This window comes from Mirounga leonina, unplaced genomic scaffold (genome assembly GCF_011800145.1).
Source record: "Mirounga leonina isolate KUSES-001 unplaced genomic scaffold, KU_Mleo_1.0 Mir_260, whole genome shotgun sequence".
NCBI lineage: Eukaryota > Metazoa > Chordata > Mammalia > Carnivora > Phocidae > Mirounga > Mirounga leonina.
Genome location: NW_023270642.1, coordinates 1,660,249 through 1,686,638, shown reverse-complemented (window position 1 = coordinate 1,686,638; position 26,390 = coordinate 1,660,249). Strand labels below are relative to the sequence as shown.

Here is a 26,390-nt window from a genome sequence, read left to right as displayed (position 1 = left end):
TGGGAGGAAGATGGCATCATTTGGACCGCAGCTTTACCTTTAAGGGTTCAGGGCTTAAATCGTAATTTTGTCCCAAGAAATATAAACGTCTGTCATGCTGATCCATGCACCTGAGCAGATTTCCCCAAAAGAAACTCGTCAGTATAGACAGTTGTGAGTCTTTCCTTACCAAGAACATTATATCCGAATTGAATAAATAAAAATGTGCAGACCCCACTGTCTTAGCCTGAAAATCTCTGGACAGTTAGATCCTATCTTTTTAAGATCACTCCTACCATCTCCCCATGAGGCCTCGATTCTGCATGTACTCATCTTTGAAGTGTCACCTGAATGTACTGGGAGCGTTTCTCCATCATGAATTTAATGATGTTGTTGCCATTGTGTAAAACCAATGTCATCATTTCTCCTAGCAGAAAAGATCATATTCATCATTCAAAGCCCAACTATGAGGTTAACTTTGGTGAGGATCCCTGGTGTCCTCTGCCTCCAGCCACCCAGGTGAAGGCCACAGTCTTTTTAGCATGTCCTTCACACCATCAGTCAATTATCAGTGTTTGTATGTCTCTCTGTTTCTCTAGGGTGTGAGCTGTTTGGGGGCAGAGATTTAAGTCTTTCTTACATCCTTGCTATGCGGTATATGCCCAGCAAATGAGTATGTGAATGATTGATATAAGTCTGCAGGGCTTCCCTATAAATTTCCTGGTAAAATTTTCCAAAGGACTTTCACAACTTAGAATCTGTGTAGCATTTTCACTTTATAAGATGTTCAGGAGATCATCTGTGGCTTTAGGAAACCTGAATCCAGTGAAATTGAACACTGTGCTGAGAGCTACAGAGCCGTCGAGTCAGAGAAGGGAACAGACTCAAGGCCTCCACCGGCCATTTATTTGTGAAAAAATAAATTTCCTTCATTCTATTTTGTTCCACCAGGTTGAGCAGATGTTTGGAAATTTAGACTTTTTCTAATGTTGTAATGTATTGCCATTCGTACGCATAGCCCTTAGATCGATATCTAGAATTTCTCTTCCTTTTTTTTCCCACCGGCCAGGTAAATACCAGCTGTCCCCCACGGTGAACATGCCCCAAGATGACACTGTCATTATAGAAGATGACAGGCTGCCGGTGCTCCCTCCACATCTCTCTGACCAGTCATCTTCCAGCTCCCACGATGATGTGGGCTTCGTGACAACGGATGCTGGCACATGGGCAAAGTCTGCAATCAGTGATTCAGCAGACTGGTAAGATCGCACTCCAGGCTTGGGAACCATTACTTAATTGCAATCACCTTCATTTTATGCTGAAATGGTCTATCATTAAGCACAGTTAATCAGTTTTGTTTTATGGCCGTGTTCTGTTTTCATGGTCTTAATACTCTTAATTATCACTCTTTTAATAAAAGATTCCCCTCCACCCCATAAACTTGCCCCGTTGTTTTAGCGTGTCCAGGGCTGTACTTATTAACTAAGCCAAGTCTACAACAGAACTACCACTCACCAAAAAAGACCTACTCATTTGTGAAGTTCCGCTGTTGGTTATTTTAGATCTGTTTTAATTTGATGAATTGTTCTTTTTATTAAATCAGTTCTAAGCAAATCTCTGAGGTGACTGAAAGTTTGTAACAATTAGATGACTTTGGTCAAATTAATAGGTGCTATGCTCTGGGAGTGGGAGGAGGCTTTTTAAAGGTTTGCTTGGTTTTTTTTTTAGAGTGCTGTAACCCTGCCATTTTAAGTGCTTCCCGCTTGCTTCTAACATTGTGACTTTTGAGGCAGCCTAATGCTGTTTCTTTCTCCAGAATCTTCCAAAACAGAAGAAAGCATTTGATATTATTGAGCCAATGCGTGGTCCGTGGGTGTGGATGTGTGCCTTAATTTGCATGCCTTGTAATTATGCACATCCATAAGCCAAAAGGCAAGTCCCTCCCAGGGATGACCTTGTGAGGTTGTAGTGATAATTAACATAAGCCACGTGAAGCATTATATCAGAATTTTCTTATTGCCCTTTCTCTGGGGGTGTTCCATGAATACATCAACAAAATGGTATTTAAATGTTACAGCACTGTTCCTTCACCACCTACCCATTTCTCTTTTCTACTCTTACCCAGACTTGTGTCAAAAATTGGTATTAGACCAGAGGAGTCTGGAGGCCCATCATTGATTTGTGTTAACATTTTAGTGGTGATCTTAGCAAAGTCGCCCTCTCCCCAACCCTCCTCCCCAGCTCCTTACAAAACCACACAAACATCTAGCACTGTACCTGGGAATTCTGCAGATCTCTTGGAATAGTCACCTGTTAATCTGGATCCTTGAAAAGTCTGTCTCTGTCTTGTCTTTCTTTCTTTTTTAAAAAAATTCTTACTGAAACCACAGGATTTAAAAAAGAGCTACACTCCAGCCTGCATGATAATAGCATATCTGTGAATGAGGTTTTTGGCTCAACATAGAAGGGGAAACTATAATATAAAGTAAAATCCCATTTGAAATCCGCAGATGCTGCTCCATTCACTGCTGCAGTTTGTGTCTCTCAGAGTGAAAGCAACAACAGGGAAAGTAAGGATTAGATATTGGCAGTATTCAACTTTGGGACAAAAGCCATTGAATCTCCACCCTGATGAGGATTGTGAGGGTGGCCATGGGAATAGATCTGTTTGGGGCCTTCTGAAGCACTGTATTGGTGAAAATAAATAAGTAGCTAGCAGGAATAGATTGTGGCATTAATTTCCCTAAGGGCATTGATAAAATGGCGAGGACTTGCGTGATTTTGCCATGGGGAATGTGGAGCAAGGAAAAGAATATGAATGAAGGGTTATCCAAATAAGAAAGGCAGCTGTTGGGAATCACAGCAGGAAATGTGAGCTTTTCCAGCCTGACAGTATCTCCCTAATCCTTGATGAAAATGTTATGAAAACAAAAGGGCAATAAGACAGGATTAATAACTGGAATTTTAATAACATTGGGGGTCAGGGTATGGTTACATCCTTTAAAGAATAAGCTGTCAGTTTTGCAATTGAACTTGCTAAGTATTCTAGTGTCCTGTTTACTGTGTCTGAAATTAGTTTAATGGGTGTGTTGATAGGGAAGAATTAATTATGTCATGGTTTAAGAATATTTAGTTACTTTAAGACTCTTATTAGCTCACAAACTCATTTGACATTTTAAATTGTGTATGTTCACAGTTCACTGCACAGTTGTGGAAGGTAAATATGTCATGGCTGAACTTTTGTTAACAAATAGAATATACTTTTTTCAATCTGGTAATTGATTTAGGGAACATTAGCAATGTTTTTAAGGAGAAACAAGGTAAAACAGCAGATTCTAATCTTAGTAGCAACATAATTCCAAAGATATGAGATTAGTGTAAAAGATATGCCAATGTGTGGTTTTCAGATAACATTGGCACCAACAATTTGCATTTCTTTGGAAAGGCTCTTATCAATAATTTCTATTAAAAATGTATTTCATGAGCAGAATGATTGAAGAGATCAGCTTTTATTATTATTCTTATTGAAAATATATAATTTAGAGTTTGCTGTTGCATAATTGGGTCATAGTTCTTATCAAATGGGTTTTTAGTTTTCATTTCTAGGTCTGTCTTTTCCAATTGGGGTATATGTGGAAATTACAAGCATAATATAGTAAGCATAGTAGAATCTGAATACTACTACATAAAGAGGATATGCAAGCATATATAAATTTAAGAAATATGGGGGCAAAATTGGAGGGGGAGATGAACCATGAGAGACTATGGACTCTGAGAAACAAACTGAAGGTTCTAGAGGGGAGGGGGGTGGGGGGATGGGTTAGCCTGGTGATGGGTATTAAAGAGGGCACGTATTGAATGGAACACTGGGTGTTATATGCAAACAATGAATCCTGGAACACTACATCAAAAACTAATGATGTAATGTATGGTGATTAACATAACATAATAAAATTTAAAAAAATGCAAAAAAATTCAAGAAATAGGTATAAGCAGTATGCAATTATGTATATAATATAGGCTATAGTTATAAATACATACATGCATACTCATATACATATATACATGGTATGCAAGCATAGTAGTATGTGAAGGGGCCCTGAAGATTTCAAAAATGTATTCAAAGTTTTACAGAAAAAAATATGGTGTATTAAAAAATGAAAAGATTTAATATAGAATACAGAGAAAAGAACATTTATTAGGACATAACATAGAGTTTTACCAAATAAAGTTGTTCTTGCTCTGGGCTGAATTCCCAGTGCCCGTGGGATACAGTTTCTCTTTTCTCAGTACTGAGACCAGGACAAAGGGGAGGCAAGCTGGATGCCCAGGATACAAAATATAAGGAGGGAGTCATTCTCAGGTGTGCACCCTGAACTTGCATGACCGTGAGAGTGAGTGCTTCCTTAAATTTGGAGTCATGGGCACCTACCTTGTCTCACCTGTACTTGGTGAAAAAGATTGGGAAGGATTGTGCCGTTCCCCTGTGTGGTTTTTAAGGACCCTATTTCTGTTATCATAATTTGTATTATGTTGATTATTTGAGATAGACAATCTTTGTGGGGTGATAATAACTTACTTTGTATGGTGGTTTGCAGTTATAAAGGGCTTTCACATTATGTCCTTGAGTTCTCTTACTGGCCTTGTCAGACGGGGGAGGCTGCTATTCTGTTTATAGAGCATATTAATACACGTGCGCCCGACACATTTCAGGTCACTTAACCTGAGGGCGAAGCATTTCCCTTGATGTCTTTCTTTCTACAATTTTTGCTTTAGCTCTTCTCTCAGAGCCAGCTATCATTTCATGCACAGTAAACTGCAGCTACATTTTTGATGGATATCCAAACCAGATCACTCTCCTTTACCAGTATGGATGGTAATTGTCTACGGCCATAAAGAGTAGAGAAGTTTGCTTCCATTAGAAGCATAAGGAAGGCTATCATAAACTCAGCTGACGTGGTGGAAGCAGCCCCTCACCTTCTAGTATGTTTAGCTTGCTGTGGAGGCATTTTCTCCTACCTGGCCAGATAGGGAAGGTGGCTAGGTGCTGATACAGGAGAGCGATATATTTACTCAGTGTGCCCAGAACACAGAACGACCATTCTTACTGTATGAACTGTGCTCAGAACACTTAGTAGTACTTTTTAAAGTGTTCACAGATTTTTACAAATAGGAGTGATTCTATGTCATCCCTTGCCATGTCCACTTGGAAAACTCTTCCAGCTATATCCTGTTACCAATGATTTGCCATGGGCTTCATCATCTCTGCTTGAACTACTGTGTTGGTGTCACCGAAATGAAATGTTATCCGGGCTTAGTTGTGCTATTCCTGCCTCCCCCTGACACCGACATTCCCCCATCTCTGCATCCACAGCATCAGCTTGGTGCTTCTGGTGTAGTATTTTTTCTTAGGAGCTTGCAGAGAACAGAGATCTTTTTGTTTTTATTTTTTTAACTTTGGTCCCCAGCACAACACATTAATCAGAATAGGTTCTAATAAAGATGTGTTGAGTTGGTTTCTTCTCAGTTGAATACATATTGCTGAGAAACTATATTCTCATGAAACTACATGCCACAATGGTGTTTTTTCTTCTTTTCTGAAACACAGGATAAAGGATATATAAGAAGACCAGACATGTTCTTTTTTCAAACTTCTATTTGATTGCAATTCATATAGTCACTTGTTTGCTGCCAGTATTTATATTCATATATGAAAGTTTTCCTCAAATATGCAATCCTCCCAATGTCTAAAAGACATCAGCCTTATTTTTTTTAAAAAGATTTTATTTTATTTATTTTAGATAGAGCCCATGTGAGTGGGGGGTAGGGGGGGGGCAGAGTAAGAAGGAGAAGCAGACTCCCTGCTGAGCACAGAGCCCGATGCAGGGCTTGATCTCATGACCGTGAGATCATGACCTGAGCCGAAACCAAGAGTCGGATGCCTAACTGCCTGAACCACCCCACCACCCCCATCAGCTTTATTTTTTATAATCACTTAGAAATAATGATGTATAGGAGAACAGTGAGGAAACAGAAGGGAATAGAGGAGGAGAGAACTCACACGGAGAAAGAATTACTCTAAATGTAGATTAATTTTGTATTTTCCCATCACTTCTTATTCAGCCACAGATTTTTTTTAATGGACTATATTTGTGTTAGTTTCAGCATTTCTGAGGAATACACATATGCATACCTTCATACACACAGGCATATATGATCTTTCCTAAAGTTGGATGTCCTCTATTTATAGTAAATATTTTTATGTTTATCTTTCTCTTCACAACAGCTCTTTGAGTCCAGATGTTGATCCAGTTCTTGCTTTTCAACGAGAAGGATTTGGACGCCAGAGTATGTCAGAAAAACGCACAAAGCAATTTTCAGATGCCAGTCAATTGGATTTCGTTAAAACGCGAAAATCAAAAAGCATGGATTTAGGTAGTGAGTACAATCTCCATGAATCTTTATCTAAATAAGGTTTAGATGCTTTCAGATTAAAATTGATAGTCCCAAACACATGTCTGTTTACTTTAAGCAATAGAGAAAATAAATGTGAAATGTGACAATTTGGCAAAAATTAGTTTTTCTTTGAGTTTGAGATAACCATATTTCTCATAAGTGGCATGTTTACATAATGTGCAGTATGTTAATATATATGTTTCCTGATGATAAAAGAAACAAACACATGCATATCATGCTATATTCCTGCATCTTTATTTGAAAAGATGAAATGTTTTAAATTTTGGCTGTTTAAAACCAATTTTTTGATATAGTATTTGGTTGGCTGTGGGATTCTTGAACTAGAAGGAGAAGTTTTGGAGAGAAACCATTATCTCAATCCATGTGTAGAATTTGGCTACTTCATGATATCTTTGTTTCTCTGCTATTCTTTAAGGTTTACTTAATAGAAACTCTTATGTGTTGATAATTAAGGCATGTAATTGAAGTAATAATTTGAGAGAATATTTGTTGTAGAAAGTATTTGGAAGCAAATGGGAGGAGAAAAATAATCATAGTTTTTCAAACACCAATCAGGTAGTGTCTCTTTTTAAATCAAAATCCACCAAAAAGCAAGCAAACAAAAAAGTAAAATAATTAATTATATCTATAAACTGATCAGATGATTTACAAAACCTTTGTTAATCAACTGTAACTTATTTATGCTGTTCTCTGGTGGCTGTTTGTACTTTAAGACTAAAAGTATTAATTTATCACATGCATAAAAGAAAAATTTGGCGATGCATTGCCTTGGCTAATTATGATATGCTAACTTAAAAATAACACACGTGTCTGTGAAATGAAATGACTGGCATTTTGCATGGAGACACTGCTTTTCCCCCCTTTTTTGATTATGAATGTTTGCTTGATGTTTCATATTATTTGCATGAAATATTACCTAAGAATGATCACCTAACTGAAAAGATCCGGGAATGGTTGAAGCATGTTGGGCTGTGGGAACTAACTGCGCTAACCAGTATACATTTACCTTTTAACAGTAGCTGACGAGACTAAACTCAATACAGTGGATGACCAGAAAGCAGGTAAGAATGGACCGTTAGACTGTTGCCATAGAAACCATGGTCCAAGGAGCTGATTATAGAGCTGCCAATCATATTGCATGTAAACATAAATATTCCAGTCTTGCATGGATGTTTTCATTGTAGGAAATCAAATTGTGCAAGAAAAGAAAAATTTTCTGTTAGAGGGAATTTATCAGTATAGTACATATTAAGTGCAAATATAACTTAGTGTTTCAAAAATGCTAAAACAATCTAGATTTTAATAGTATTTGTGTAGGAATGTTTTGTCGCAATTAAAAATCAAAGTCTTGAAAACAAGATCACTTCTAGTAGACTCTTAAGTGTCTAAGTCATTTATTAGATGCCTGGCTTGATGTCCAAACAATGATCCTCAAAGGGGTGATTTTGATTTGAAGGATAATAGCATAAATATAAATAGTTTTCGCTGAAGGACAGTGTTCACTGTTGCTCTCTTTAGTTGCTCAGAAAACTGTAGTTCTTCAGATGCAAGAATTAGCTCCTGGTTGTCTAACATTGACTTAGACTGTATAATGTACACAGCCTCCTTGTCTTGACTTTGTGAACCTGTTTTAAAGTTTTATTTTTTTAACTCAGTAACTTTAACTTACTTCTAAAATGCTGCCTAGATCATTATGTAGCATCAATAGATTATATTGAACTGGGTTTTCATTATGATAGAATTTACTTTTTATGTTATTTTATGAAAATAATCACAGGAAAGTCTTCATGTTGTAATTAAAGTAATGTGCTTTGTACAATGGCACATTTATGATTTCTTATTATGAGTTTGGAATAGTGTTTTAATTATTCTAGATCCAGTATGATATAGTCACATCATTTAGCACTAATTAGCTTCAATTCACCTTTTTAACCTGCAGTAATCATTAGTTTTAGCCTGTGTATGTGTATCCATATACATACGTAAAGATTATTGTGGACACGGTTGGAGTTTTAACATTCTGTAGAGTAAAAGATTGTAAAATTTACATCCAATAAATCGTAAGATTAACTGTAGTGGAAGGCAATTAACTATAGCTTCAGCCATTATTATGTTGTTATTTCTCTGATCAAACATGAAATTCACTGAAATTCTGAAACAGGGCTAAAGAAAAACTACTTGATAGTTCATATATGTAAATTAGTAATTAATTTTGGAGTTAATAGTATTCAATACTTTTAAAGAAGTAAGCCCTGTCCAAGTTAATGTTCATGAAAACCAACTCAAACGGCTCAGGTTAAAGAACATGATTTCATATACTATGCCAGTCAGGTAAAGTCAGGAAAATATTTAATTTGACCAACTCACTTTTACTAAAAGGAAAAGAGCTAATCTTAGTGCAATTAAAAAAATAATGATGATATTCAGAGTTTAATTGAACACATAAAATAACTTTGATGGAGAGAGGGCAGATTTTATAATCTAATTCAATCTTGTGTTTTTATTGTGTTTTAAAAAGTTGGATCCTAGATAAAAAAAAGAACTTTTTCCTTTTTTCTTTTATTTCCCCCACTATGTGCCATCGATCCTACCAAAGTAAACTAGAAAACCTTGGGACGCAAAATTATTACATAGACACCACAATACCTTCTTTTTTTTGGTCTATTGGTTTTAAAACTACATGAATAAAATGTCTAAACTAGATCCTTTCCACCCTGAAATATTGGACAGTGAACAGATTTTCAGTTATTTTTCTTTCTTCAGTTCACTTGAATTGCTAAGATGGTCATGAGTTTACAGTTCAGTCCAAAGGTTTTTGGTAGAGCCACAGCGGCATTTCAGCACAGATCATCTGTCTAGCCATAAGCCTTTCGTAATGAAAATTGAATTCCATTTCCCTTCGCCCTTGCAAAAGACATCCTCTACTTTTTTTCGGCAAGAGAGGTATTAGTAGGTAGTAGAAAAATAGGCCTAGGGAAAATAGTATGATTACAATTTTCCCCTTTATTTCTGGATTTAAGGATCCTCTTTGATATTTGGGGGTAAATTTTCTTTGTGAATGAAAAGAGAATAAGAAGAGAATTGGGTTTCTAACAGTTTGATCTTTGAATATAAAAAATAAGCAAAGTATCCTAATGACCTGATTTATAAAGAGCTTTAGAATATTATTTTAAAATTAAAAGACGCTGATTTGTGTGTGTGTGTAAATAAGACTAATTTTTGCCCATACTTTGTTTAGAGAAAGGCATTTTAAATTTTCACCCCCTAGTAAATGCTAAGTTTATCATGTCAGGGTTCTCAGTAAACCCTCATTCAGGAATCTTAACATTTTTACTTAACAAAATCTTTGTTAAAGTTCCTTTGAAAAATATCATATTTAAATGTATCATATCCATGTTACAAATTAGAAGTCTCTTTCTGTAAAGGACCAGATGGTAAATAATGTATGCCTTGTAGACCAAACAGTCCCTGTAACAATTAGTTCATTCTGATGTAGCATGAAAACAGCCATAGAATATATATGAACAAATGGACATTCCAGGTTAGGCCCATGGTTGGCTGATCCCTCTTATAGATTCACAAATTACAAATTTTGACTTTTTGTATGACTTTTTACTTTGAGGATTTTCAACCATACATAAGTATAGAGGCAATAATTCACTGATTTCCTATATACACAATACACACCATGGCCAAAATGTTACACTACAGTGTTATAATTTCAGAGAGAAGAGTAAATAGGTAAGTCTTAAGTTACGCTTACAAAATATCTATTGCTTATTAATTTTTTCATCATTGTTTTTTCACCAGATTTGCCTTTGTTTATGTATTTTAGTACATACATATATATTTATGTGTATATAAATACTTATATGCATGTATATATAGACATACACTTATTTTGATATTCATGCTATTTCTGGATTTCATTATTAAAATATTTAGTGCTGTGAGTATATTAAATCAAATCTCAGCTAACTTTTCATAAAGAAAATCTTAATATACCTAAGTGATGTTTTTGTGAAAATCTTTACTGGAAGAATGAAATCTTTATTGGAGAAATATAGATAGATATGAATATACACACATATATACATATGCATGTCCTTTATGCTCCCAAAAAAGTGCCAAATATTTGCCTGATAAGTGTTTATAGAACCCAAATGCAGCTGGTAGGTTATGAAAATTGATATGCATGAGTTATTCAGAAAAAGATTTTCCCTTGCTAATTCTAGGAAATATAAAGTAAATGTCCCTGCCTACGAGTGATCTTTTCCTGTTCTCTTTGATTCCTTGATTTCTTAATTTTTGTTTAGTTCTGGAACAAAATTAATTTTCCTTCCTGTGACATGACTTTTATGAGTATTTAGAACATGAACTTGTCAAAAATGATAGTGCTATCAAGAGAAAAAGTAAGATTGATCGTCCTAAAAAGAAACATTTCTTGGGAATTTTTGTCATAAAATAATCAAATATATACAATCCTGCACTGAGAAAGTTCAATAAATCATCTTCTAAGCACGATAATTGATGGATTATTATTTCTTTATTAGAATCATCTGTCTGCCTTTCTGCCTATGTTACGTTTTTGACATATTTATTCTAACTTAAAAACTGCTACCCCATTGTGAAAATTAGGTGAAAGATGTAATGTAAATGGATCTTAAAAAGATAATTCTTGTTTTGACTCTCAGTGTAACTTTTATTCTATTTTCTGCCCTGAGCCATGCAAAGCCCATGTCATAATTATTGCCTTTTAGGTAATAACATATCAAGGCTATGCCTTAATTATTGATTAACAAGTAGGCCGATGACCTCATGTACAGATAAACGACCTGCTCTCTTCTACCTTCCCATTTTTTTGTACCTGTCTTTTTCACAGTGGAAGTGACAAGCTAGTTCTAAAACCTGGGTTGCCCAGTGGTGGCACAGAGCTGGTCTTTGAGTCATCAAGAGACAAACTTCATCTACCTCTGAGTGCCAGGTCAGGCAGTGATGGATGAGGCTGTCTGCCTTGCTTAAAGAAATCCGTTTTGATCGCCTTCAAAAGCTTGGTACTACTGGTATTCTCTCAGGCCCCCTGCCCTATATCCTCCAGAAACAGCTAAATTGTTCATTCCCCCAACTCTCCCCTGCCATCCTACTGAAATTTTCTTTGTTAATTGTTAAGTTTTCTTCCTCCTGCTCATCACTTGTTCCTCAAGCAGCTATTACTCCCCAGCCTGGAGATAATACGTCCTCATGTTCAGCTCTTGAGTCTCTCCTCCTTTACTGCTCCCTGGTGAGAGCCCTTATGTAATTTGTTTCTATTCAAATCTTGCATTGCTCTTTTCGGAGAACATTAATGTTTCCCAGAATCTGGTTTCTGCCTGGTGCCAGGGTTCCCTAATTGTCTTGGTGAGGAGTAGTCTTTTGTGCTCGTTTCACCTACTGAGCTGTGTGATGAGGAAGAGAATTCATGGAATTCATTGAGATGAAAGTTTAATTTCTGCTGTAAATAATTTGAAACTGTCAATAAATTATTTCAGTTAAGTTACAAAGCTTACTCTTGATTGCTTATCTTAGCCTTCACATCATCCCTACTTTTCAAATGAGCTTCTGGTTTATTCTGGTTCTTTTAGATTATTTACATACTTGGAGCAGATGATTTGACCAAAATTTTATCTCTTGAGCTAAGTGGAGACTAATAACTTACAGTTTTTCCTAATGAAAATAGAGAAAACAGACTAAATTTAATATATATTTGAGAAAAATTAAAATTAGTTACTATTACTTTATTTTTTAACATTTCCATCCACACTTTAAAACTCAGTGAGCAAATAATTTATGTCCCTGATGTTTTCCACAGTCCATAGGTATTCAGGTATATCATTTTCACCACTAATTCTAACTAACATTTCATTTTTGTTAATGTTCAAGGTTCCCCCAGCAGAGATGTAGGACCTTCCCTGGGTCTGAAGAAGTCAAGCTCATTAGAGAGTCTGCAGACGGCAGTTGCTGAGGTGACTTTGAATGGGGATATTCCTTTCCACCGCCCACGGCCGCGGATAATCAGAGGAAGGGGATGCAATGAGAGCTTCAGAGCTGCCATCGACAAGTCTTATGATAAACCTGCGGTAGATGATGATGATGAAGGCATGGAGACGTGTAAGTTTATAATGTCTGAAAGAACAGAAATTACGAACAGCTCTGTGGAGCAGCAGGTCTTCAAATATGTTCTAGGGAACTCCAAGGGTTCCCATTATCCTTCAGAGGGATCATTGAGGTCTAAACTTTTCATAATAATAAGTTATTTATCTTTGTACCCTTTCTCTCACAAGTACAAAGTTGGGTTTTCTAGAGACAACAGGTCATTTGATATTGTAATAGATTGAATGCAGAACAGATAGAAGAATCTGCCTTTTCAGCCAGATAATGAAGAGATTTGCTAAAATGTAAAACAGTGCCATTGTTTGCACTTATTGTTTTTGGAAAATACAATTATTGTTTTATAAAAAACAATTTCTGTTAACATAAATTTTGTTTTTTATAAAGTAATTAATATTTTTAGATCTTCTCAGTTTCAATTCAGTAAGAGATAATCCACATAAAAATTATTTTGAGTCCTTAATAATTTTTAGGAATTTAAAGTTATCCCGAGATCAAAATGTTTGAAAACCACGGCTACAATGTGGTATCTCCAGTGAACATATGTAATGATCTATGCTTTTGAAAACATATTTTTGTTTCATTTTTATGAATTACTCTTGCTTTCCTTGATCTGAGCTAGCATATTTATATATGTGTACATTTCAAAATCGCAAAATACTTTTTTTTTTTTTAAGATTTTCTTTATTTATTTGACACAGAGAGAGTGAGAGAGAGAGTGCATAAGCAGGGGGAGTGGCAGGCAGGCAGAGGGAGAAGCAGGCTCTCTGCTGAGCAAGGAGCCCGATGCAGGACTCGATCCTAGGACTTGGGATCATGACCTGAGCCGAAGGCAGCTGCTTAACCGACTGAGCCACCCAGGCACCCTCAAAATCGCAAAATACTTTAAAGCAAAGATTATTGAAAGTCAAAGGTTAATATGAGTGAGCAGTATGTTTTCCATAGAATATTGAGAAAAAGGTAATATTTATAAATATGTTCAGATGTTACAGGGAGTTATCTTTATAGTTAAACACTCATGCATAAAAATAGCCATTCCATTGGTTTTAAAAATCAGAAAAAAAAACAGGGGTGCCTGGGTGGCTCAGTCGTTAAGCATCTGCCTTCCGCTCAGGTCATGATCCCAGGGTCCTGAGATCGAGCCCCGCATCGGGCTCCCTGCTCAGCGGGAAGCCTGCTTCTCCCTCTCCCACTCCCTCTGCTTGTGTTCCCTCTCTTGCTGTGTCTCTCTCTGTCAAATAAATAAATAAAATCTTTAAAAAAAAAAAAAAGAAAAAAAAAAAAACATGTGCTATGGTGAGCGCTGTGAATTGTGTTAAGACTCTTGAAACACAGACCTGTACCTCTGAAACAAATAATATGTTATATGTTAAAAAAAAAAAGAAGAAGATAGCAGGAGGGGAAGAATGAAGGGGGGAAATTGGAGGAGGAGACGAACCATGAGAGACTGTGGACTCTGAGAAACAAACTGAGGGTTCTAGAGGGGAGGGGGGGAGGGGGATGGGTCAGCCTGGTGATGGGTATTGAAGAGGGCACGCTCTGCATGGAGCACTGGGTGTTGTGCACAATGAATCATGGAACACTACAGCAAAAACTAATGATGTAATGTATGGGGATTAACATAACATAATAAAATAAAAAAAAATTAATGAAATCCCACCACTGAAAGAGAACCACAGTTAGCATTTTGGTGTACTTTCTTGTCATCTTTCTTGCTTGTGTTTAATTTAATGAGATTGTATTTATATCTAATAAATGATGTACTTTAAAAAAATTTTTTTTAAAGAGAAAGAACTAAAGAGTCCTAATTGTAAAAGCTGTTGATTAGCTTCTGTTGTTCATAATTACTACTTTATATTTTAGTTTTTAAGTTCAAATGTGACTCTATGCATCTAACTGTTGTTAGAAAAGTTAGAGACACTACTGCTCAAAGTTCAGGCAGAGACCAGAGATAATTGAAGTGGATTGTAATTTACTTGCAATTTAACTTTTGGGTGAACTGCTACTAGCACAAATACCTAAGGAAGTGTTCGGGAAGAAAAGTTTTAGATAAAAATCACATTCGGAGGAGACTGAAAGTGATTATATAGTTTTTGCCTGTTGCACATGTAGTGTTTTTGGGAAGACGAATATCGCTGCCATAATGTAGCATGCAAAGCAAAACTTGGGGAGAGCACTGCTCTACCCCACCCCTGCCTTCCCAGCCCTTTACCTCATTCTCCATCTAAAGCTGGATGGAGCTTTTTCACTCTAACCAGCCAGTGATTTCAAATGTATGCAACCTATTCTTGCCAGATGAAGAACATATTTCCTATTTTTGCTGCCAAGTCTGGGCTCCAAGATCCTGAGTCATATGCACTTTCAATGCTCTTGAGCTTTCCCCCACTGTATCAGTGGTTCCTTTCCAGTCTAACCAGTATCTCTTGTGCAGCCCTACTATGGTAGCATCTTGCTTCTGCCTGTCCTGGGTGTATATTTAATAAGACATGGTACTTTGGCCCCTATTAGTTCTTTTTTAAGCTTCTACAATTTATGATGCCTTGTTCTCGTTAAAATGTTATTTAAATTCACTCATAAAATGTAATTTTCTCACATATAACACTCATTTCAAATGCATCAGGGGATGGAATACATATAAATACAAGACATGTTTTTAATTCTGATAGGACAGCCTTCAGAGTTTCTTAGCGGTGTGGATAGACAACTAAATTTGTTCCTATATCAACTTAGTTTCCTTTTATAATTTGAAATAACTGGTTTAAGTACATTATGTTAAAACTTTTTCATTCAGCTGCCATTGAGACAAAAAATAAGCAATTAGACAAATTACATTTTGTAAACCAAAGGGGAAGTTCTGGACAAGAGATGGGAAAGGCTTATGACATGTGCATCTACAACCACAGAGTGCTATGTTTTCCAAAAGTCCTGATTTTATAATTTTTTCCCCCAGACCAGTCTCTTGAACTCAGGATACAAAAGGAAAAAAAAAAAAGGAAAACAGCTATTGTACATTTCACACTTTGGCAATCCGAGTTGTTGAGATTGCATTAGTGGAGTAGAGTGGGCACTGAAATGGGATCAGGCGACTCACATCCTAGTCCACATTCTTCTGATGAATTTGGGATTCTGACCAAGCTACCTAAAACCCCCGAGCTTTAAGTTCCTCATTGTGCAACTGAAGATTTGGACAACTGGGTCACTGATTCTCAACGTTGTGTATTGTGACCTCTGGTCAGGGGGGGAGCCTCAGTGGTTTTGGGGGAGTCCAGAAGTCAGGGGGAGGCTGAGCAGCTGGGCCTCTGCAAAGCCACCAGCTCCACCCCTCACCCTGCTGTCACCCCTCTATTGCCTTGGCACTTGGGGGTTTTTTTTTTTTGAAAGTTACTTTTAATACATTGTGGTTGTCTGTAAATTTTAATGTTAATAGTAGTTTGCAGTTTTTTAGAAAATTCTTAAAAATCTCTTGTTTAGATGATTTAGATGGTTTCTGAGGTCCTTTCTATTTTTGACATTCCATGATTCTGTGTACCTGTTCACTTATCTGCCTAAATCCTGCCTTCTAAGCTCTCTCACCTCCGTGGGGCCCACGAAAGAAGACACCACCATGTCTGGTTTAATTGTGCATAACTGAGCACGGGGCCTGGCAAATCATAGGATTCAGTGCATATTCATTACATCAATAAGTGAGCTCCTGCTTAACTAGCGCCATTGTGTCTCTGAGAGAGAGAGCCTTTCCCTCTGCAGGAAGAGGGGGATGGTGGTGTCACTTTGCCATCCCTGACTGTATTGCATGCTGAACCTGCATGCACTAGACCTCTGGTGCCTAAGCGAAGTCTAAAAAAAAAAAAAGTCCCTCCGGCCTGGTGTTACTGCTACTGATCATTAGACTGTCACCTTTACATATGACTAGATACAAAAAGGTGTTCTGTGGCTCCCGTTATGAGAAAGGCCAGTTCAGTCTGCTCTTCCTTTGGTTTCCTAAACAGCATCCTTGTCAGAGTCTGGCTTCTGGATTCTCATGGGCAGGTCCACATGCTTTTTGTCACCATGGCTTGCCAGCATCCACATGCTTGTTTCTGGTTGTACTCCGCATCCCCGCCTTCCAGGGCGCTGTCCCCTGTGGCCAGCGAGTCTCTGTCCTGCCACTGTCTATGCTGTGTGGGCCCCTGGCAGACGGTGCTTTCCTAAGCTGTGGTCTGACGCCCTTACAGCTGCCAGTGGCAGTGAAAATGCCCTTTCACTATTGAACGTGGCTCCTAGCAGACAGTCCTTTTGTTCCCCCGCCAGCGCGCCCCAGACGTGTGGGGATGGAGGGTGGGCTGTCGTTGGAAGGCTGTGAGGCTGTGAGCTGAGGCCGGGGATCAGGACAGACGGCCCCCAGTACTGTTCCGGTCTCCTGTTTTCTCCTCCCACCTTAGCCCTTCAAGTAAGATGCTGAGGCATAGGCATGCTTGATTGCTCTTGTCAGTTGGGTCGAGCATCTCCCTGGTGACTATATTTCGTGGCTCCGAGCAGGCTTGCCTCTTCTCAGCAGTGTCGAAATCATGGCATAGACACAACAATGGGGGCCAAGAGACTGGGGTGGGCTCCATGTGGTATCTGGTATCTGTCATCTTCTGTAACACTTACGTTCTTCCTGTGGAGATGGCAGAAGCCAGCGTTTTTGTCTCTCATTTAATCCATCTGGCCTCTCCATGTTGTGTGTGTCTGTCTGGATCAAGATGGAGCTTTGTATTCTGGGACCCATTATCTCTGAGGCCCTACCTGTGCTTGACAGGTCAGGGCATCCACAATCTGCTCCCTCTTCTATGCAAATTACATACCCTGCCTGGCTCTCAGCACGTGGCTTCGACATCTCCCAGAATAAATCAGTTTCTGTTGCTACATGCAACAACACTACTTTGTTTTCTTCTTGAAAAATATATGGTCCCATTTTTTTTCTGTTAAAAGTTGCCAAATTGTAAGTCTTCCTATCAATATGGAAACTGCTTTTTGTTGGGGTCAGGAGGTGAAACAATGAAACCAAATACTCTCCTATTAATTGTACCTATTGATTTTAAGATAGATCTAGCTTATAATTTTAAATGTGAAAACTGTATGTCTTGAAAACAGAGAGAAAACTTGCTTTTGACTAGCTTGCCCACTTTCTTTTAGTCTCTTATCAGGATATAAGAAAAGACATAGCTCTAAAATATACATAACTTAGGTTAACCATATGAGATTTGAAGAAGGTGAATTTACGTTAGTAAATGAGCTCATATGAGAGATTCCTGGGTAATTTTTTTGTTTATTAGTTATAAAACAGCATATTGCAGTTGATATTTCAAATTTTCTATGGTCGGCATTCTGCACACTCCTAGGCACTTTTCAGTACTATGTATTTGAGCAAATATGCAAACCAGGTCTAATTTTATCTTAAGCAAAACCCATTAGATTATAGAAAATCTGCTGTGACAATTCAGGATATGGGTTTCAAAGTCAAAGTACTTTGGTTTTTTTTTTAGATTTTTTAATTTATTTATCTGAGAGAGAGAATGGGAGACAGCATGAGAGGGGGAGGATCAGAGGGAGAAGCAGACTCCCCACTGAGCAGGGAGCCTGATGTGGGACTCGATCCCAGGACTCCAGGATCATGACCTGAGCCGAAGGCAGTTGCTTAACCAACTGAGCCACCCAGGTGCCCCCAAAGTCAAAGTACTTTGTAAAAGTTTACCTGTTTGATTAATATAGATAATTGGATGTTTATAAAAATTTTTGTTCTGAAATGCTAGGAATAGCCTGTCCTATCCTTTTAAGCCAATTTGTATACTTAAGTATCACCTGCAGTTTAAGAAGAGGAGCTTTGATTAATTTAAGGAAGTTTCTCAATGCAGTATGGGTGTAAGCGTGTGAAGTAGCCAAAGCTATTCGTCCCACTTCTTTTTGTAGGTAAATATTAACTGAGGCTAAAAGTACAATGAAAAGTCACATGTGAAGTGTTTGAATTATAGAATCCTCATTTTAACCACTTTTTGATAAGGAAAAAGTATTTAAGTCATTGACCAAGAGCATACTTGGGAAACTGAATCATACTGAATGCATACTTTCTGATTCATAGTCCTGTGATTTTTCCAGAATACTAAACTTCCAAATCGGAAAGCCCCCTATCTAAAACTACTTTAAAGTATTGAAATGTGTATTCGTGAGTTGTGGCTCCTAAAATCTGGTATTTAGGCTGTAAGTTCCTGGGGGCCATGGAGTGGTTCAATCCAGTGGATAAACCGATCCTTAAAGAAGTAATGTGGTTAAGGGCCACTGTAGTGCACAGGTTACCATGGCACCAAAGGTTGGGGTACCCACTTAGCCTATGTGGACTTAGAGCAGAAAGGGAGGTAGCGGCGAGAAGGCTTCCCAGAAGAGTATTAGTGGAGATGAGTACCATTGCTTGAATGGTCTTCACCTGGGCATGTAGGCAGCATGCAGAACATAAAGAGTGGGGACTTTCTCTGGATTTCCATAGTTTGATTAAGGTTGATGTGTATAGTGCAAGTGACAGCATAATGAGGAATGAGGTTTAAGATGAAAGCAGAAGACAAATCACAGACAACCTTGTTTAAATTATTTTCATTTTATACGAAGGACCTTAAAGAACCTTTGAAGAATTTCAAGTAAGAGTATGATTGCTGGGGTTATGTAGGATAGAGAATGTTTATCAGGGATGGCATGGTAAGTGAGCAGTACCTGTGGCAAGGAAGTCAGTTCTGTGTTAGTAATGCAATAATCCAGGTGAGTAATGATGCTTAGCAGTGCCAAAGAAAAGGAAGAACCTGCATTTACTCGCTTAGCATCTCACACATAAAGATGGATGATGATGATGTGGTTTTTCTCATTAGCGCTTCCGGGCTCTGAAACTTAGAATCATCATCGTACTGTGTAACCACTCCATTACCAAGCTTTCTTAATTTTTCCCCATGAAATCTACTAATTTCATTCCTTCTGTTCAATCTAGCCCAAATCCTCATTATTTAATATCTGAAGTTATTGTTAGGCTCTCCTAACTGATCTTGCTGTCTCTAGATTTGCCGAGTAAGCTCTGTAATCACATTCTCAGAGTCCTTCAAGCCTCCCGGATCATTCTTGCCCAGACCATGTAATCTCCATGAGGTGTATCTTCTTCCTCCCCCTTGCCCCTACCCTCTCATGGGTACATTAGACTGCCTTCTTCAGGAAACTTCTTCCCAAGCAATCTAGTCTTCCCTTGACTTTCTAAAGCCCTAACTGATTATATAGAATGTGTCTGAGACTTTTTAGTATAAAGCATTTTTTTTTAACATCAAGAAGTTTTTGTGGATTCCTCAGTACAGACTGGCTTGATAGTTTAGAACACTGGCTTTTGGGGGACAGTGATTTTGATTTCTCAATAAACAGCAAAACAGAGCATTGCTAGCCATTCACTACTTTGTCACATTTGCATGTAGTTGTGTTGTTAATTATTGTTTTGTATTTTTTTCACTTAAAAGAGTCAGAACAGTGACCTGGAATCTCTTTCCTTGACACTGTAAATAATATTCTGTGTAGTGTTAAAACATACATTCAACACCAAGCTCACTCCTTGATTAAAAGTAAAATTTTTCATGGAAGTTCTAACAGAAGAGTGATGAGTACTACCATTTTGGTGTGTAACCAATTCATTCTGTCTGTCGAAAGGAACACCTTCAGCTTCACTATACATTGTCCCCATGGACAGGAAGCAGTATCCATTGTAGACCATCATTTGAATGTAAAAATCAATTAGATGCCGGAAGTTAATGTGAAAGGGTTCAAAAAATTGAGAGTATAACCCTCATTGTACTTGTTCTGTAGCATTCTCTTGGGAAGGGAAGGATAAAGGAGGTGACATTCTACCAGCATCTTCAGGAGCATTTTACCTGTTTTATTTGGAGGGATGCATTAAAGAGAAGTTTAGAATAAAGAGTCGAAACGAAAAATGGTTTTTGGTAATAAGTCTTCAGTTCTTTGGAAGAGTGATCTTAATTGTTTTTGCCCTTCTGTCCACTCTTCAACATAAACAGTTATTGTTGTTTTTTTTTTTTTAATGAACTAAACATACTTTTAGAATGTTCTTGGAATCATCTCTTTGACCAGTCCTCCTGTTGCTGAAACCACTTCTGTGATAGCACATGGCACATGTCACATGAGTTCTTCGTATCTTTCTCTCCTTTCATAGTCAAACTCTTGGTTCTTCATCATATCAGTTATTATTCCCACCTCCCATTTTAGGGTAAAAGCTTCTTCATTCTTCTTTTTTCATGTTTGGTGGCAGCTTTGTGGGTTTTTTTTTTTTTTTTTTTTTTTAGCATTTTGAAAAAGCTAAGTTTTCCATTGCCAAGAGCTCATCATTCTAATGTTAAAAGTCAGAGTCCAGAAAAGCAGATCCTGTTATTCGACACCATCTGTATCACTAGCTGTTCATTTTCCACATCTTTCTTCCTTTCCAAAGTCAAAATATTCAACTAAAATAAGAAACAAAAATAATATTTATATCCCCAAAGTTCTTGAATCTTGCATAGGACATTGCAGTACCTGGGAGTCCAGTCTTCATTAATTTTTATCACTTTTTTTTCTTTAACCTAAGATTAATAAGTAGAAATTAGTAGGGGTCAGTGGATTTGCTACGTCTAGTGAAATTTTCCAATTACTAATGTCTCATTTGAACTTACTCATTTTAAGTTTTAAGAAGATAAATTTTGAAGACTTAGTCATCCCGTATACAATGACTCCATTTAATTCTATTTCTCCTAAAATAAATTGTAAATTACTCAAGAATATGTGGTTCAATCATTAGGTATTTCTGATACCTAGGGTAGTCCTTCATAAATAGGGAACAATAAAGGATAGTTTTCCATATGATTGACTATTTGTTTAATCATTCTGTCATTCACTCAACAAATATTTAATGATGCTTCTTTAAGCTGTGCCCTCAGAGGAAAGGACCTGTTTACTGGTGATTAAGAAGTAATATTATCATTTTCATTTTGTGTTTCCCTGTTTATACCTATTGAACAATTCATTTAACTCTAGTAGCAAGTCTGAACAAATCATTTAATTCTGGCAAAGTTGTCACAGCTACCCAGAATTACATTAACTGCTAACTCTTACACTTGTGATAGACTGTAGATCTTCCACAGCTGCTCTAAAGTTTGATTTACACAGTGTACCTGTTAGGATGCTTTCAGCTGCATTTAATAGAAAATCCAACTCAGACCAGCTCTAACCATGAGGAAATGCACTGTCTTACATAGCTGAGCTCTGGAGTTGGGCAGCTTCAGGGATCATTGATTCCATATCCCAGCGGTGTTACCAAAGATCCACCATCTTCCTGCCCTTTTGGCTGCACTATCCATAATTCAGCTTATTCAGAGGGTAATCACAGAGCTCAGAGGCCTTTTGCTTTCTTGTCCATATCCAACAGAAGGGAGTGAGCTATATCCCCAAGCATGGAGCGTGTCTATGCAGGCTGAGGGGGCCATTCTCAGACTAGTAACACTGGACTATTAAATCAAGGGGCAGGTTGATCTGATGCTGAATTAACCTGTTGGAGCTAGATTGCATTCCTGAACATGGTCAGAGTTCCATTAGGAAGAAGAAAGGGGGAAATGGATTGTGGATAAGCAACCAACAGAAATCATTAACAGTATCAACAGTAGCAATGGGGGAGAAAATACTCTCAGGACCATGTGGTTTAGAGTCAATTTTTGATCGGAAAACGTTTGTGATAACTAGATAGAAGTATTTATTTATGGCAGGAGCTGCATAACTTTGAGTTTCAATTGAAACCTAATGTCATTTCCTCCATAATCATTAACATATAAGTGCCCAGCCTTTTCTGAACTTCTTGGTGACCCAGTCCTAACATGATACCTTGCAGAATTAAGTAGCTTAATTTGTAACATGGACTAGAATTTTAATTGAGCTGCATTTGCATCTGTTGAAAACATGGTAATTAGTATGTTTTAATTGCAGAATGACGGTGCTGCATTAAAGAGAAATGAGCAGCTTCACGTTAAACCTTCTTCAGAAAGAGAAACTTAAAAGTATCTGCCTTCCTAGGTAATCACGTGGGAAAGTTCAGTGCATAGAGCAAGTTAAAATAGGCAGAAGTGTTAGTAAAAAATAGAAATTTCTATGGGCGCCTGGGTGGCTCAGATGGTTAAGCGTCTGCCTTCGGCTCAGGTCATGATCTCAGGGTCCTGGGATCAAGTCCCGCATCGGGCTTCCTGCTCCTTGGGAGCCTGCTTCTCCCTCTGCCTCTCTCTCTCTGTCTCTCATGAATAAATAAATAAAATCTTTAAAAAAAAAAAAATAGAAATTTCTATTTGTTTGGAAGGAGGTAATCATCTTTCTTTGTGTAGGTTATCTGCAGAAGGAAATCAAATAATCTGTAAAGATGAGCAAAATTAAAGAGAAAAAACCGTAAAACTTAGCATTTAAATAGATCATCTAAATGTAAGTTTATGATTAATTCTTGCATTGTAATTTACGGCAGGAACACAATCGATCAAGCCATTTACTGCTATTATATTGCCAGTACTTTTCTTACTTGAAAAATTGTTTATATGAATTTTTTTGTGTTTGAGGGAATAAAAGTATTTTATGTACCTTATTATAAAGGTGGTATTAAATGTACAAAGATTGGTTGTAAAACTTTAAAAAATAATATGACCAGTATTATCAGTGACCTTGAACATACATATTTGAAACAATTTTACTGTGTAACCAATTTATTTAAGCTTTTGATAACCACCATAATTCTGCATGGGGACAGGGTCAAGTGAGAGATTCTTATTTTTTTCTATCAAATAATTTTAGAGTTCGAAGTATATATACTTTGATACTCTAAAAGAACATCTTATGTTTGTACATATGAAGCCACATATTGCTAAATATTTTTAATTATTTGGCATTCAGAGGGATTAGTTAACTCGGTACACCCCCAGAAGAGTTTCTGTGGTAATGTATTATCTAAATTAGAATGTTCCGAATAAGCATAAAGAATTCTCAAACGTGCAAGTATCATTTTAAAACAGTCCACTTGCTTGGGGTAGGAAACGGAGCTAGGATTTTTTATTTTATAAAATGAGGTTACAAAACCCGAAGTTAATAAATAATTTAATACTAATTTTCTCTGTTTCACCCAATTTAGAAAATAAGTTGTTATTACATACACTAGAAAATTATTGTGAATATGAAAAGAATTGGCAACAAATCTGACTTCAGCATATAGTCAGTTGTGAAGGCACTGCCTTTATTCTGTTACTGAGCCAGGAGCAGACATATGCCCCTTGTACTTCTGCCAAAACTATTAGGCAGAAAACTAGCAGAATGGCTACTGATACTTCCATTCATGATTTATGATAATGGTTGCTATGGAAGACTAAGTCATTTACATTTATTGAGCTCATTTTTTTGTTTATAGTTTCAGATATTGTAGAGGGTCTAAAATCCATTAGACAACACGTATAGCACTAACAATAATTGCATAAAAAGATACCAGAAACTGAGGAGAGTGAAACCAAGTACAATGAGCCTTCCCGATGTTGTAGTTGGGGTGTGGCTAGTTTTGTCAGGCTCGATTAGAGGAAAGTAGGCATTGTTCTAAAACTCAAGGAACGGGCATACCCAGAGATTGGAGAAGAGTTTGGTTGGGATAAAGTCATGAGTCAGGTTTACCCATAGTCTTTCATCTGCTGTCTGCGTCTGCCTGGTAGTCCTCATTTTAGAAGAAGTTTAGAGAATAGGAGGCAGACTTATAATCGTATCGTACGGGGAGTGTGGTAATAAAAGTTACCAAGAGTTATAGAAGTATAGGTAAAAGGAGGTTTGCATGTTGGGAATTTTAGAAAATTCACTAGCATCCATTTATCCATCTTGAGTGTACCTACAGACCTAGGTTTTATAGTTCCTGAGAACTTATGAGAATTGCTTTATAATGGTTTGGATGATTATCTCAAAGATGAGGCCGCACCTATTTCCCAAAGGATTCAAACAGCAGTTGGCGATCAGACGGAGCACAGCCATGTTTATGGGTGTCAGACAAGGTGCTTCAACCCTGCTAAGGCTATATTTATATTCTCTCAGGAGATTCATGTGTGAAAAGGCTACATATAATTAGCACGTCTTTGGGCTAGTTGACCAGGATATTCTTTCACTGCTCTGTGTAGACCACAAAAAAGTATAGCCTTAACTCAGCATTTATTTGTAAGGCTAGTGATTTTCACTAGCAGTTCCTATCTGAAAGTTGTAACAGGCTTTCTCTATCAAATCTGTATCATTCCTATTTATATATTAACTAACCGAGAGGAAAAAAAGCAAATTTTAAAAAATCTACCACGCCCTTTGGAGTAGGAGAGTGGTTCACAAGTAGATAACCCTGTGCAGAGGGAGGCAGACCTTTCTTTCTTTTTTTAAAATTTTTTATTGTTATGTTAATCCCCATACATTACATCATTAGTTTTAGATGTAGTGTTCCATGATTCATTGTTTGTGCATAACACCCAGTGCTCCATGCAGAACGTGCCCTCCTCAATACCCATCACCAGGCTAACCCATCCCCCACCCCCCTCCCCTCTAGAACCCTCAGTTTGTTTTTCAGAGTCCATCGTCTCTCATGGTTTGTCTACCCCTCCGATTTCCCCCCTTCATTCTTCCCCTCCTGTTTTCTTCTTTTTTTTTTTTTCTTAACATATATTGCATTATTTGTTTCAGAGGTACAGATCTGAGATTCAACAGTCTTGCACAATTCACAGTGCTTACCAGAGCACATACCCTCCCCAGTGTCTATCACTCAGTCACCCCATCCATCCCACCCCACCCCCCACTCCAGCAACCCTCAGTTTGTTTCCTGCGATTAAGAATTCCTCATATCAGTGAGGTCATATGATACATGTCTTTCTCTGTTTGACTTATTTCGCTCAGCATAATACCCTCCAGTTCCATCCATGTCTTTGCAAATGGCAAGATCTCATTCCTTTTGATGGCTGCATAAGAGGCACACCTTTCTAAAGTCATTTCTGTGGTTGCTAACCAGTTCTAGAGTTTTGTGTGCATTTGATCTGGCTTCTTGAGTGATTTCATCAGTATGAACCACAAGTCATGGCATTAAATGAATACACAGGATTGACAATAGGTTTCTGAAATACAATGCTGACCGCTGGAATTATCTTCTGGGTAGATTGTGTAGTGACTGGGTGATAGATTACCTCGATGTGTGTTGTGTGAAGCATGGAATTGAGCAATCACAAACAGTTGATGAAAGAAATGCATGAAGGTCTTGCTGAAGTACAACTGTATGGGACATAATACTAGAAAGAGCCCTGGACTGGGAGTATGCTGGCCCCAAACCTTTCTGTTTCTTCAGCAAGAAATGGAAGATATTGGTCTAAATGACCTCTGAAGTACCTTCTGGATTTAGACATGGCGATGCTTTTATTCTTGAGCTGTACGAAGGCATGACCTGCTGGCATGAGAAATATGTTGGCTCATGTTTTCAACCAAATGTGTCAACAAAAGGAATTGGTATTATGCTAAGTAGCTGGCATTTTTTTTTAAACTGTATTACTTTGAAGTGGTCATGCCATTACTGATCATCTTTTTCTCAGATTTGTGAGGGTTTAATAGCAGAACACTAAGATACTGAGATTGTTTTAACTGGTCTTATTATACTTTGGTATTGTGTATTACTAACTCAAGTGTCCCTTGGTGGTGGAGAGGCAAGACTGAATTTCACGTGAAGATATATTAACTTGACT

The 26,390-nt window shown here is 37.5% G+C and overlaps 1 protein-coding gene across 24 annotated transcripts in view; it reads left to right on the top strand.

Annotated features, from left to right (window-relative positions):
- PARD3 (par-3 family cell polarity regulator) overlaps window positions 1-26,390 on the top strand; it is a 657,675-nt gene that overhangs the window by 433,078 nt on the left and 198,207 nt on the right. For 11 of the 24 annotated variants that reach the window (XM_035029552.1, XM_035029550.1, XM_035029545.1 and 8 more), the window contains 4 exons: window positions 1,049-1,238; window positions 6,266-6,417; window positions 7,473-7,517; window positions 12,376-12,603. In XM_035029552.1, coding sequence (XP_034885443.1) covers window positions 1,049-1,238; window positions 6,266-6,417; window positions 7,473-7,517; window positions 12,376-12,603 — 615 coding nt within the window. The remainder of the gene's footprint in view (window positions 1-1,048; window positions 1,239-6,265; window positions 6,418-7,472; window positions 7,518-12,375; window positions 12,604-26,390) is intronic. The other 13 variants (XM_035029555.1, XM_035029554.1, XM_035029551.1 and 10 more) reach the window with 4 other exon arrangements.